General features: G+C 40.3%; 1 protein-coding gene across 1 annotated transcript in view; it reads right to left on the reverse strand.

The window, feature by feature from the left end:
- The window catches only part of itfg1 (integrin alpha FG-GAP repeat containing 1), a 198,586-nt gene that overhangs the window by 76,633 nt on the left and 106,181 nt on the right, over positions 1–15,772 (reverse strand). Inside the window, exon 11 of the mRNA XM_030077151.1 lies at positions 205–355. Coding sequence (XP_029933011.1) covers positions 205–355 — 151 coding nt within the window. The remainder of the gene's footprint in view (positions 1–204; positions 356–15,772) is intronic.

The following is a 15,772-nucleotide window of genomic DNA, read 5'->3' on the forward strand; positions in this document are numbered from 1 at the left end:
ATGAGTGTGCAAACGAGGGTGCAGCTGGTTTGTCTTCTTGGTTTGTAATGTTAGCAGTGGCTGGCTAAAACACTCAAGCTACTAACTTAAGCTAAATGGTTCGAGGCAGCGATTCAGAAAGCAAAACTCAGTGTGGCAGATGGGAAACTTTATATGAGACACAGATGGACTAAACCAAAGCAAACAAACAAACAAACTACTCACGTCCTCATAAATGTCAAAGAATGTTGCCACGGTGGCATGGGGGATGGCACTCAAATCTGATTGGTCCCAGTGGATGCGGAACATTCTCCCAATGCTCTGGCAGTTCGGGTTTTTACAGGGTACATTCTCCAAGAGGAAGGCCTGCTGATTGCTGGGACAGAGAACAAGAGAAAGAGAGAGAGAAGGAGATAAGGCAAGGTACAGATAAGTTACAACAACAAAATACAAGGTACAAACCCCCTACCCAATTTAAAGTTTACACAACACCATTCAAAAACATGCTTGCATGCATTCACACACATATACATATACATATGTACACACACAACCTAAGAAACACTTGATTTTCCATGGCAAATTTCAGCCTGATAGGCAGAAAGTTGTGATCACTATAGGGTGGGCACAGCTTTGTGAAACACCCACGAAATGTATCTAAAGAGTAGGGGGAGGGGCTAGCTTACACCACTGAAAAACTACACTCTACTGGATCCAATGATCCAATGATGATTTTTGACAAATGGTTAATGAGTTATGAAAGGGTGTGGCTAAAGTATATAAGTATATTTTTGCCAACTGGCATGAACACAAATACACACAACCTACATGCCAAATCTCAGACTAGAGTCTCAAAAAAATGGTGAAAACTGTGGCCGCCAAAGGGTGGGAAAATTTTGGTAGACCCACTGACCAAATGACTGACTGGCAAGCTACAGAGCTGCTGGTCACAGCCAATAAAACAATAATAAGACCTTGTAGTAAAAAAAAAAAAAAAAAATTAAAAGCACTTGAGAAAAATTAGGTTTTGAATCTGGATATAAAAGCTGCAAGGGTTGGGCACCACTAGCAGTTTACTCTCTAGTGATCTAAGGGTCTCACTTGATTATAGAGGTCTCGCTCAAGCATATCACTCATATATTTATAGGCAACTCAATGTAGAGATTTATAAATAAGTAATGAAACTTTAAAATCAATTCTGTGGCTAACTGGCAGCCAGTGCAGAGATTTAAGAACTGGGGTGATGTGGGCTGTCCTTTTGGTTTTGATCAGAATTTTTCCAATATGAATTTTGAATAAGTTGCAGGCACCTGATGGTCTTTTTAGGAAGTCATGTCAGAAGTCCATGGTGGTAATAAATTTTGTTGGAGATGACAGATGATCAATCAGTTTTTCCAAATCTTGTTTTGTCATGATGCCCCTGACTTTGGCTATGATTTAAAGGTGATAAAATGTGGACTACGGCAGAGTCAGTTAAAATACCAAGGTTCTTAACCTGCTGTTTCATTTTCGGTGCCTTGGACTTTAAGTGAGCAGAAACCTTGTGCCTCTCATCTTTGCTGCCAAATAAAATTACCCCTGTTTTTTTACATTGTTTAATTGCAGGAAATTTTGGGACATCTAGTAAAGACTCTTTAGGACCAGTCATTTGATGAGAGAGCAAAGTGTCCAGGATGTGACCAAGTGGAAGCATATACAGGTTATACAGAAGTGGGCTGAAAATTGACCCTTGAGGGACCCCACAGGTTAAGGGCATGTGTTTTGAATTATAATTCCTAATAGCAACAAATACCTAAAACTGCTCCAGAAAAACCCACAGTTTTCCAACCCAGGTAAAGGAATACTGTGTATGATGGTATCAAAGGCTGCCCCAAGATCTAAAGGCACTAAAATTTATGTCTATCATTACAAATCATTATAAGAGCTGTCTCTGTGCTGTGATGTGCACAAAAGCCTGACTGAAATTTGTCAAAATATTTGTTTAAAATTAAGAAGTGTATTAGCTTTTTAAAACTATTTTCTCTGTAATTTTGTCTAAAAGGGTAAGTCGGAGATGGGTTGGAAGTTGCTGAGTGTACAGGTATCTAAGTTGCCTTTTTTTTTTTTTTTTAAATAAGGGCTTGACAATTGAGGCTTTCAAGGATGAAGGAAACATGCCAGACAGACGTGATACATTCACTATGTTAAGAGCATCAGTTTCTATGGAGTTAAAACCATTTAAGTGGGCAAACTGTCAAGACAACAAGTGGATGAATTACAGTGCTGCAATATTTCTAATGAGGTATCTCTATTGATGGGGCTGAACTCTGACACCGGAACTGTACTCCTTGGGGTTGTAGTTGGTAATTGGATTTTTTTTTTCCAAACATGAGTTGATCTCAAGTGTAATATTAATTTTTCTTCTTAAAAAAGTACACAATTCATCACACTTATCAGCTGGCAGAAATTCAGAAGCAATTTGTAGAGCAGGTTTTGTCAGTGTCTCCACTGTGGCTGACAAAATGAATTCAGTGTTTTTATTTGCATTAATAATAAAGAGAAAGTATTGTAATGCATACATTTCAGTGTTATGGCAAAGCAGTTTAACTGTTTATTTTCTCGTGCATATCTTAGTAGCAGGTGTAGAATGGAGCAGGGTCAGAACTGATGCCACTTACTCATACAGAGTGGTAGCACTGATTCTTTAGTGAGCCCTGAGCATACCTGTGCTGGGTTCATATGAGCTGAGAACTAAATCTGCGTCAAGGAAATGCCAAAACCAAAATATTTTGGAGACAAACAGAACTGAGGAGCAGAGTCTGTTTCCCCCACCACAACATAATGTCACCATCTATACCATCTTGAACCTAAACAGCCACACTGAAGAGTGGGTTGGCTGATAAAACTGTCAAGATCATACCCGTGGGGCATCTGGAGGGTTCTCCCAGTCTGAGTCAGCTGGTTGCTACTGGCAAGATTATCAGAATCAGACAGTGGCCAAGCAGGTAGAGATAGATTACACTCACCCAGGGAAATTTAGGATCCACTTTTCACATTCACAGCAATGCATAGGGAGAGACACTAGGTTACAAGCATGCTAAGTCTTATATAATTAACTTAGCACTATTATTAATGAGCCTGTTTTAGTATAGCAGCATAACAGTGCTATTACATCAAATGAATACCTTGTGCAATTTCTTTGAGCGTTTACATCTGAATGGCATTTGTTTTGCTGCAGTGCAAACAGCCCTGAACCAGAAAATGAGTCTTTGTCCTTTAAAATCACCTTGGGAATGTTCACTCTGCTCACAACTTCAGCCTGTCATTCACTGTTAATGCAGCTCCAGTATTTGTCTCTCGGGCTTGCACAGCTCCATTTGTCGTTTCAATGTGACGGCGGGTCAGCCCTGCACTGTGTAATTCTACATCATATGGATTCATTGCAGCCATGAAGCTCATACAAACAGGGTGAGAAGTAACATCCACAGGAGATGCAAAAAAGCGCTTTTCAAGGCTTTGGACAGCATCGTCCTGTTAATGAAAATCAAATGTGGGCGAGTCAGTGTTGCCCACTGCTTAAATAATAATGGAGATGAGGATGTGACTTCATTCAGCAGCTTCAAGGCTGTCAGTATGTAAAATCTGAGACGGACAGGTGAAGAGGAGGAGGAGCACTATGCTTAAAACATGCTGCAACTTATGCTGAACTTCTGTTCCTGTTTTAATTTAAATAATTTTTTTTAAAATGCAAATGATTTAACACAAAAGAAAACAGAAGTTCAGATATTTTTAACTATGCTACAAAATAGTGGAATACCTACCTAAAGCTGTATGTGATATGAGGTCAGTGAACATTTTTAAATTACTGTTGAAAATGTATTTATTTAACGTAACCGTAAATTAATGTCATTTCCTTTTCACTGTTACATTTACTCTTGCGTTCATATTATTTCATTATTTCTGTCTTGTCTTTACCTTCACTGACTTTAACCACATTATATTTTGAAATTGCAATGGCACTGTCCAGTATTCCAGGATCTAGCTAAGTCTCAGAAGAACAAAACACCACAGTTGCCGACATCCTGCTGGAAACCGACACAGACATGGAGGTTGCCCGGTTCCGACGCCTGTTCACTGGCCAGCAGAATGCCCAGCACAGAAGATCTATGTGGCTGGGATCGAAGCTGGTGTTCAAATGCTCAAGGCCCCCCCCATCCAGGTGGTTGGGACCGTAGCTGATGTCCATCCTCCTCCTTGATGTTTACTCCAACTTTTACATTTGAAAACCTTGTCTGGCCAACCAAGTAGCTGGAGTCGGCAAGAGAGTTTACAGAGATGACTGTTTCCCTTTCTGATGAGTGTCTCATAGTCATATACACTCCTGATCAAAATTTTAAGACCAGTTGAGAAACTGCAAGAATTTACATTTTGCACTGTTGGATCTTAAGAAGGTTCTAAGTAGAGCTTCAAAATGCAAAAAGAAGAAATGGGAGTGAGACAAAAAAAAAAAAAAAGTTTTGAGTAAGCAATTTATTGCAAACAACCATTAAATTGAAATAGGCTGTTCATCAGCTGATCAAAAAGTTTAAGACTTTAAAAGCCTTTAAAAGCCCAAATCTTCGCAAAAATGTGGATTCAGTGTCATTTTCTGTCAGGTATCCAAACTGTCATGAACTCCTGATGGCAAGGCAAACTGGTCTTAAAATTTTGATCAGGAGTGTATTACCACTGACCAATAATATTCACAAATAGTACAGCTAATACTGTAAAATAAGCATAAATTTGTACGAATTTAGAAGCACTAATGGAGAGGCAACTGCATAGGTCCATGCCTTCATGTTGAAATGACAAGTGCAGCCATCATTAAGAGGATCATAGTTGTGTGGGTTCCAGCTGTGAGAGAAACTTGGTCATGTGCACAAATCTGAACGGTCCATAATCAAAGTAGTAACATATGTTCATTTAGTTTCAGGGCAGAGTTTCACTTTAAAATCAGAGCTGGTATTTTAGAGTGTGACAGCTGCCTGAGGCTGCAGCCCCTGAGCACAGAGGGCATTGCTGTCTGACGTTGCTACATACATCCTCCTCTTAATTAGCTACCCACAAACACACACACACAAACACACACACACACTCACACAGTATAAATGGTGCATCAATACATTGTACCTAATGAGATACACTGTTTTTTTAAATTTAATGCATGTTAAGCTTTTTTAGATGTACAGACAGGTAGAGAATAACAAGAAAACAGAACGGAGAAATGTCCGTACATAATAATAAATTATTGCAATATCATTTGAATGTTACCTGGTTACCTTGTTTTTTGTTTTTTTTTTTGCAGTTTATAATTAAAGGCCCTGAAAATCGTGCTACATTGGTTTGTTAGTGTTATTTACTGCTCCAGATGTCTTCAAAATTTTGCTTTTTGCTCCCGGCTGTACAGACATTGTACATTTTTACTTTACAGACTTACTTTGGAGGTGAAACTGGTCAGAGATTGTATTTAAACTGACTGCAAAAAGATATTGACAAAAGTCGTAAAAGTAACTTGAGGAAACCTGTACCCTGTAGAGGACGTCATACAAGTAACACAACTGCAATGAACTTAAGTGAAGTGAGAGAACTGAAATGAGAGATAAGCAGGCTTCAAGAGAATGTATGTGAATTATTTTGCCTAAACGACCAACAGGTTGACCTAATTATGCCATGGACCCCCATTTGAGAAGATTTTGCCCTTGGGACTCTGATATGAAAATATTTTGGCTCATGTTGACTTTTCAATTGTTTCAATGTCACAGTTAAACAGTTGAAATGAGTGGGAAAACGAAATCTGCACTCCAGCAACAATTGCTGAGGGCTGCAGCCAAAATACAAAATAAGACTCGATTCATGTTTTTTTCCGCAGACTGATGGTCATCAGATGAATAACAATAGATGGCAAGGACATTTTATATGCTCTGAGGAAATGGAGGATGAACAGACTAATGTTACATAACAATACACATTTTAACTTTAACTTCACTGGAGGAGCACCAACAGTGCTTTCTGCTTTGCTGCACTTTTTTTTTTTTTTTTTTTTTTTTAAACTGACTTCCGTTTCCTATTCTTATTCCACAGAATTGTGTGATACATACGACTGGGAAAGATACATGTCCTTGGAAAACTGGCAGATGAAGGCTGCATTTCTCTGCTGCATTCGAAGGATCTTATGAAATCAAACAGCCTTCAGTAACATAGCAGCCAAAAAAATGCCACCTTGATTTTGAGAGGCAGTTACAGGGTAACGACACGGTTTTGAGCGCAGATTTTATTGGCATGGTGAACTAGGAAGATTGCAACCCATCAAGTGATTAATACTTTTTCAGTATTTTTCAGCATTTCTCTATGTTAACAAGTCATTTAGTCTCATATTCAGTGGTAAAATCTTGTTTTTCTTAAACCAAATTAAAACAAATCTGTGGGATGAGATAATCCCACTTGTTTCCAATGTAGTTGTTTGAGAGGTTTTCTGAAAAAAGAATACATTTATTGAAACAAGGCAAAATATGGCAGATCAGCACACAAGTATCATGAAAATGAGCTGATTCAAACACATTTTGGAAGCAAGTTGATTAGCACTGGAAAGAAGTGGGATTATGGCAGATTTTTCTTTCACTTGTTTGAAGAGAAACATGATTTTAACACTGAAGATTAAACTAGATCACTGGTGAAGATGGAGAGATTTTACTGCAGCAGAGTGTGGAGCAAGTCTCCAAAAGCTGCGTATGTGCCTATTTTAGAGTTTTACTATACTCTACCATACACATGGATGTCATAACAATATATATATTAAAAAAACATTAGAATTTCAGTGTTGAGGTATTTAGGCTTTTTTTTCCCCACAGGCTGGCTTAGGACATTTGCCTGCAGAATCTCATGTTCTCCATCTCTATCCTATGCTCTTTGTCTATGGCTTTGATTCAGCAGGGAGATTAAATCCTTTTTCTCTTTGTATGACTCGGTTCTCTGTACCTGTGCTCAGATACTCAGATCTCACTGGGAGTTGCGACCTGAAAAAAAGCTGCTAGTCTAAAAATAGAATAGTTGTGAAAACCTCTCCACCATCGCTCTCACTCACACTCTCTCATTTTTTTCTGTCTTGTTTTTTTTTATTTATTTATTTATTTTGTCCCCATCCATCTGAATGTGGGTGTCTTGGGAGCGGAGGGGAGACTCTGATAGGTGCAAACCGCAAGCCAGGAGGCTGATAGGATGTCTGTCACCATGGAGGATGCTCTGAAAGACATGAAAGACTGTGTGCATGGGGGGGGGAGAAAAAAACAAAACAAAACCATGAATGTGCCAAAGTCGCAGTAAAATATGTATTAACGTGTCAATTTCAGACAGGAGAGAAGATTAACGATGAAAAGAGGAAATGCTGTGAATGCAGAGCACAATGTTGCTGGATTAATCTGCCCAATGATTGACTGATTGATTGATTTGATAATGTTGAACTCTGGCAGAGAAAATTTTGACAATATGAACTGATCTTATTATCATGCCTACCACAAAGGTAACATGAGAAAACAGACAGTTCGTGCTAAAATACATGTAGATGCCAACAGAATGACAAGCTGTGCACACACACTCACAAACACATGCACACACAGCCAGGCCTTGCAGTGTTTTACTCAGCGTACAAATAGCAGACATCAGGCTGATAGAAGCTGATGTTACACAACAGTTAGGTGCAGCCAGGAAACTGAAGTAGTCAAAGTAGCACTTCAACAACTCAGTCTGCTGTAAAAACAGAGACAGCTGTCAAGCAAACAGATGGTAACAGAGCTCGCTCATCAGCTTTCTTGCTATTTTATCCATTTTCCATTATCCATTTTCTAAATAATGTAATTCTAAATATGTTAAGCCATATGCAGAGAGGGCTCTTTTGTACCTTGGTGCTGCTGATGGTTTGGTGTTGATGTATTTTTAAGCTGGAATTGCATCCAGTTATTTTTTAAGCAAATGGTCATGTATTACATTACACAGGCTGCAGGGTAGTGGCAAATTCCCACAAACACTGACAATTTCACAAAAAATGTTATTATATATTTGCTTGAAGCGGGGAAACATTTATGCCATTAAGAAGTTATATAATAAACACAAACAATGGGAAAAAAAAATGCTTTAATGGACTGGTCTGACAGATGTTCAGCATGGCACAACAGCTCTTTTCAGAAATGTCCCTGCTGCTCTCCTCCTGTGCCTCTCTGTTATGACAGTGTGACCATTAGCTGGCTCATTACAATATTAACAAGAACATTTCTGTGTTTTCATCTTCAGGCAGCATGAAATATGGCTGACATTAGCTGACACTGCGGAACAATAGCAACTTACCCAGTTCTAATCAATCCTTAAACGACTTTCCAAATAATCTCCATCTTGTGGTGGCAGTGCTTTAAGACAAATCTTTGGTCTACAATCTACAAGGCCTGTACACCTCTATTAGAGTCAGACTGTGTATGTTTGTTTGTTCAGTTTTTCAAATGAATTCCATTTTTATTACACTATAATAATTCAGTCCAATTTTATCATACTTCATGGTCGTGTCATGGTCAAAAAAAAAATGTGTTGTGTTGGTGGTTCCAAGTTGGATGCCTTTAAACTGTGTAGTAACATGAAAACAACAAGAAGTGAGATTTGTGGGGCAGAGATCACATAAAGTCTAGCATAGTAGAGCTTTTTTTTTTTTTTTTGCTTTTTTCCACTACTTTGACAAGATGTCAAAAATGTGTTTGACTGACAGGTTGTTCTTTTGTCGACCCCCCTCTACCATCACCTGTGGACGCCGTGCTACAGACATTAACAGTCAAACAAGTATGAACCCGCTGAAGGTTGCAGCTGTGCATCCACATTTTAGGAAGCAGACTCTAAGCGCAGGAATTAAATATTTAGCTGAACGACTCTCAGCTCTAACAGGTCTGTGCTGCTTACAGGTTGAGAATTTAAAGTCAGCTGAGCTTCAGTTGCACGCTTGGTGGCAGACATAGCGATCGTCACAGTGAGCTGCTTTCAGGTTGCATTGCTGTAAAGTGGGGAGAGTTCAGTCTGCAGACAGACTCTGTATTCAGCTGCCAGCATGACAAGCAGCTGTATTTAAAAGTAAAGCGCAGCACAGGAATTTAATTAATTCCTAAAGCGGCCAGAAAGTGCTCCTGGCACTCAGATTAAAACGGTGTCAGATCTGATGACAATTTCTTCAACAGACATGCTGTGTGTGTGTGTGTGTGTGTGTGTGTGTGTGTGTGTTATGTTGGATGAATCGTCTTCAGCTGTGATTACACATATACTAGAGGTCTGATTAAAGGTCACTCTGTGTAATCCATCAATTCTGCATCTGCATTAACCCCTTGCTGCTTGCACCACTAAGCCTCCAGCTGACACTACAGCACCTATTGGCCGAAACACAGCACAACACAGAGCCGTGATTGGCTCGCCTGCGGCTAATCAGGCCTTCAGTTGCAAGATCAATTTGTTGCAATCTCCCAGACAGCATGCATGTGTGTTTGTGACACATCTAAGGTTTGGAGCTGAACTTTAAAAGACATTTAGACTGCTGCTCTCTAATGTGTGTGTGTCCTCTGTGAGATTTTTGCACTTCAAAAGAGCTTCTCTCTGACACTGTGGGGGTTGAGATGGTGGAGATGAACGCAAGGTCATGAGGTGTGCACCCTTTCACACACCCTACCTCAACACATAAACACATACATGCATGCACACACACAGAAACACCACAGAGGACTATGTCGCATCACCATTACCATATCAAACACAAGATACAGGGATGATTTGTTGGATGTGAGTTCATTTTTACTGATGTGTGTGTGTGTGTGTGTGCACATGTAGCAATGTTTTATGCACTTTTTGCATCGGTCTGCACTCATGTCTCTGTGCATGTGTGTGTGTGTGCCTAGAGGCTCTGGCTGGCGTGTGCACCCTGCGTCAGCATTGACATGTGCGTGCGTGAGCGTGTTCCTCCCCTCTAATTGGCCTCCAGGGGACCAGCAGGCTGGTGGGAGGCTGACCAGCTGATCACACTGACGACCCTCTCTCTCTCTCTCTCTCTCTCTGTCTCTCTCTCTCCTCACTCACCCAGAGGTGGCTTATTTGATAAGGACCGATATTATGCTAACATTACCTCTCCACTCCTCTACATTTCCTTTAACCTATCCATCCATTTATTCATCCATTGATTTGGCTATTTGTCTCCCTCGAGATTAACCTCTTTTCTCACTGTCTGTCTCTCTCTCTCTCATGTGTGTTTGTTCCAATGTCGTCTTTTTCTACAATTCCTGGCAAGGTTGTGGTCACAAAGCCTTAGAGCTGAGCATTGTTGGTTTTGTCCCCCGACAACGCTCTGCTCAGTTTTCACAATGGTAATGACACGGCAGCTGACTCGCTGCTCTTATTCTTCTTCCTCAGAGACAACAAACCAACATTCTGTCTCTGTCTGACTCCATCATCATCATCATCATCATCATCATCATCATCATCATCATGAACAGCAGCCACAGCACCATCAGCATCCTCTTACTCTGTCTTTTTGTGTCTTCTGACAAATATGTTCCTTAAATTTGGTCATGCTGATTCAATTTAGCCAGTTATGCTTTGACCAAAACTGCATGCAATTTACATTTAACAAAATTATGTTGTTGAAGTATGTGTGTTTTTTGCAGTTTTTTAAGTGTTAAGAAGAAAATAATGTGGCAAAGTACATAGGAGAGAAATAAAGGGAATTTTGTTTCCCAAGACAGTTATGTTATTTGGTTCCTATTTGTGTGGTAAATAATTTGCACTCATTACATCAAACCTGAAAAATAATAATAATGATAATAATAATATTAAGTTAGTCTGTAAGCATTATTAGTGCTGTGGCCATTAATCCCGCATATAAATATTCACAATTAAAATCATGCTGTCTTAATTCACCTCATATACAGAAGTTCTCCAAACAACATTTCCCTGGCACATCAATACCAATTAAAATTCCGACATTTTCTGTGGCTTTAATGAACAAGGGAGTTAAACCAGACCTGGAATTGAAATTAGAAAAAGATCAATAAAGCTTTCATTACCTTAAATTAGATATTTTTTGCCTTAAAATTTGACAAAATAAGGTATTAAAAAGGCAATTTTTCAGACTCTCTAAGGACTCGTGAATGCCCTGCACAGACAGACAGATACATACAAACACACACATTACAGTGGTACACCTCAATGGGAGAGCTGCAGAGAAATGGCATCAGAGGCACACTGATTGAACAAGCCACCAAACAGCTGACAGCAGAGGGAGAGAGGTAGAGAAAGACGGAGAGAGAGAGAGAGAGAGGGGGAGAGAGAGAGAGAGAGAGAGAGAGAGAGAGGAGGGTGGTGCAGGTCCAGGTGGATGGTGCTGTCAGGGCCCTGAGGCGCTGTGGTTTTTCAGACTGCTCAGCGCTGTGCTGACGAACACAGCACTGGCTCACGGCAACACACAATCAAAGTCAGAGCAAAAAGCGACTTCCTTTGGTAAAGCCACTCCTGTACACGACAAGCCGTCACTCCCTGCTTTAACTGCTGCCACCGTGCGCCTCCCGCCCCCTCAACACCCCCAACAGCCTGGCTCTTCGCCCTTCTCTCTGTTGTCTTATGCATGTCTATTTTATTGGGAATTTTTATGAGCAACATAAAGACAACAACATCTAAGAGATGCAAAGTACAAATTGGGAGATAACAGATGTCATATTTACCATTTGGTGTGAATGCACAGGGTATAATATAATAAGACATAAACCTTGGTACATACACAAAAAAAGAAGAAAAAAAAGAAAATGTTCATTTTTACTGGCGATCGAAGATGGTATTGTTATTTTACTAATTATAAGGAGCCATTTCCTTAAAAAGAAAGCCAACTTCTCGTGGACTGTTAACAACCTCCTAAATGCCATGACAGAAGTTATTAATAGGACTGTCCCTGCACTGCTCTGTTTGTCGCCTTCACTCAGCTGTCCATCCTTCTATTCACACCACTGAAGATTATGGGAGTAAAGATGAGGAAAGGATTTTCCTTTCCAGGTCTAAAAGAAAGAGGTTAAACAGTAGAACGATGGCTGGCGTCAGCAGATGTGAATTTGAAGAGTGAGTTAAAGCATAAGTCCATCATCATGGTGTAGCAATCCCCCCACCGCCCCACAGTCGCTGGCTGCGTTTATATTTAGAATAAAGGTTTCATTTTAACTCTTACTGATCAACTGAGTGTTCTCATCTGCAAGGGATTACAACAGTTAATCCAGCTTTTCAGTAAAATGCCATTATATGTGGATGTATGTCTTTTCAGGAATCACGTAAAAAAGCAATTCCTACTTCGTCATTGCTGTCCATATATACACAGATGTTAAAAGGTTTCCATACACTGATGAGTAAGGTTATAATTCTGAGTTAGGGCATGGAAGTTATTAAAATATTAAAATGAATCCTCTCTCCACCTGCATAGTGGGTTTGGCAGGCCTGTAATTTTAACTTTAATTTAAGATGGTGCTCTCAGTGGGCCAGTCACATTCCCTTTAAGAGAAGCACTTGCCTTTAATCTGGATAAATTAAAAACTCTATAGGCCTGGGGAGAAATACAGTGTATATCAAACCAGCCTCAAAGCTGTGCAATATTTCCAATTATATGATGACTGTTAATTAATTAGCATGCTATATCGACTAGCTCCACTGCATTCCTTATTCATTAGGCCGATAATAGTAAATGGAGGACGAAGATCTTGGCAATACTGAATACTGCATCAGGCTAAATAAAAAGAATCTAAATAAAAAGTAAATAAATAAATAAATTGAATGCAAACCACAGTGGCTGTTGCACTTGTTTTCCACAGCAGAGATGCTGTAGGAGGAAAGGACATTATGCTTTGAGTCCAAGTCCTGCAGATATAACTTCTCTTTTTACCTTCACTGAGGGTGTTATGGGTTTGTCCTGGTCCGTCTGTCTGTCCGTCTGTCAGTGGGATAACTCAAGTACTGGAAGGATTTCTCAAAAACTTGTTGGGAAGGTTCCTTGTGGTCCAACCATTAAGTGATTAACATTTCAGGCCACCTGGCATCAAAGGGGAATGGCAATGGGCGGGGTTTTGCTGTGGTTTCCAAACACATCCACATCATAAAACCTGGCTGGGAGGTCACCTTTCCATGCTGGTTGGCTGAAAGGGCTGTGTCCTATGACCACAAAATTACCTGATGGGGGCAGGGCTTTACATAAACAGGGCCATAGCTGCCAGACACAACCTTGGTGGTCTATGCTCTATTGACTACTCTCTTGTTTGGAGAAGGTCCGGCCCCATATGGCTGAGAGCTTTGGTGAATGGACCAATCTCACATCTGAAAGCCAGTTCACACAATTTTGGCAGATTAAGCTCCACCAGATGTGCTTATCTCAACTGTGAATAACAACTGAATAACAGGCTCACTGGTTAGAGGCTTAATTACTACTGTTATATCACTGATAGTAGCAAAACAGCCACTTATTTATTTAAAATGTCAAAGACACACACAAACACACACACACGCGTGCGCGCACACACACACACACACACACACACACACACACACACACACACACACACATCTCCAATTATTTGGACACAGCTTCTGCTCTCCAGACTACAACCTGGTATAATGACACACTTTAATAGCTGGCACAGAGCAGCAAACGGCCTCCTTCATTACACTGTTACTGAGGCTCCCTGCCGAGCTGCTAACCTTTCTGTTTAAGAGGTGATCTGAGGCCAGAGCAGCCTCCCGCCAACAAAGCTGCACTTGCACAGAAAGAAAATACTGTGCTGGAGTTAGAATGCTTATGCAGTGTGCTCCCCTCTGCTATCAGCAACGAGCCTGAGCGACAAACACAGCGGCTCTGCCTCCAACGTGCAGGCACGGCTGCCTTTTAAATGGCTGTGCCTGAGCAACAGCCTGCTAAGCTGTTGGCGGCTGCTTGGTCGGGGTGCATACTGATAGATGGAGACACATATACCACAATACAGCACAACGCACACACACACACGCACACGCATGCACACACACCGCACGCACGTCGCGCGCGCACACCACACACAAACACACATAGATGCATGCACACACGCTGGACAGTATAACTCAGAGAGGTGGGCTCATCAGTGCATCACAGGGTGAAGAGCAGTGACCTTTACATAAATATAAACATAATTTTATAAACATATTTGTTAACTTCACTTGGGTGAATGAAACGTGATGTCAGTCTGGTTGCCATGTACTTGCTGTCTATCTAGTGCTGATAGTGTTGTTGAAAAAAGAATGAACAGGAGAAAGCTCATATGTGTCTGACTGCCCATTCTGTATCGACAGTGTTATGCTGCATTAAAAGTGCATGTTGGTGACACTGTATTTGCGCTACTTATAACTTAACACGCACATGAAAGCACCCCTAAAATGTATTACAAGTAGAAATCCTAAAATCTGTTTGGTCACGCGGTTAACACTACAACAAGTTTGACAATGACCCATATCAGTGGTGTGCCAGTGCTGCTTTACACTTCATTTTGCTGACAAGGTAGTATTTCTACCACATTTGTAGCTGTATAAATCCAAGGGAACAAAAGATTTCTAACACAGCAAGCTTGTACTTTCCATGCCAAATGCACAAGCTTTGAACATGCATGTCAAGGTACACTTGAAGCCTTACTGATGCAAATATTAAATTTTAGAGATATGTCAGGGTGTATTAAACTAGTAATCATGCAAAGCATCACTGTTTAGGTTTTAAGGTGTTCAGTGGGTCAGCGCTACTGCTGCAGTACTGTTCTGCCACACAAATATTTTAAAAATTCCAATTGTGTGGTCAGATTCACAAAAAGAGAAAAAGTAAAAGAAGGGTTGAAAAAATATATTCGTTTTTTAATTGTTTGGAGAGCCCGGAACATTCTTTTATTGTTATCACAGTTACTGATTGTGCTCTACTTTAAATCATTGGCGGGCCGACCTGAATACCAGATACATACTGTATAATACATAGACTTTTATCTTTCCATTTCATATTCAAGAGGCCTGCACCAAAGTAATAGAGAAAAGATTCATAATGACTGGCCTTCTAACCCCATCGCATTTTTTTTTTTTCTTCTTCTCCAGATTTTGGCCTCTGCAGAATCTGAAGGCAGCAGTGAAAACTCCACAGTGCTGCTGGACCAGAAAAGCACCACTCATTTACAAAACAGTGTAGCGCCGCCCATGTCCTAATAACCCAGCTTTGTATCTGTGCATTTTATTTTTATTTCAGTGAGAGCACTTGTACAAAAATGAGACAAACATGCTAGAGTGTGAAACAAAAGAGGAAGGACGGCTTGGAGCAAGATCTTCAAAGAACAGAGAGCAGTGAGGAAGAAAAGAGAGTGACAGACAGACAGATGATGATGCTGGCAGGACTTTTCTCCAAGAACAAAAAAACAAAAGAGGGGGAAAATGCTATAAATAAGTGGTTTAATACATGGAGAGACAGATACACAGATAGAGAGCTGAGGACCGCCATGTTCATCATGACTGTACTTATGAAAACCCTGACACAGAGAGAGGTCAGGTAAATTTTATTGTAATGTCAGACATTTATTGACCTACAGCCTGAGGGAACAAGTGTGTGTGTGTGTGTGTGTGTGTATGTGTGCTTCAATGTGATGTATGACATGCAACAGAGACCATTTAAGTTCACTCGCTTCCATCTGTGACCTCATTTCATATTCCAGAAATATCCCTCTCTCACCACACACTGGCA

The sequence above is a fragment of the Myripristis murdjan genome, chromosome 3 (assembly GCF_902150065.1).
Source record: "Myripristis murdjan chromosome 3, fMyrMur1.1, whole genome shotgun sequence".
NCBI classification, from domain to species: Eukaryota; Metazoa; Chordata; class Actinopteri; order Holocentriformes; family Holocentridae; genus Myripristis; species Myripristis murdjan.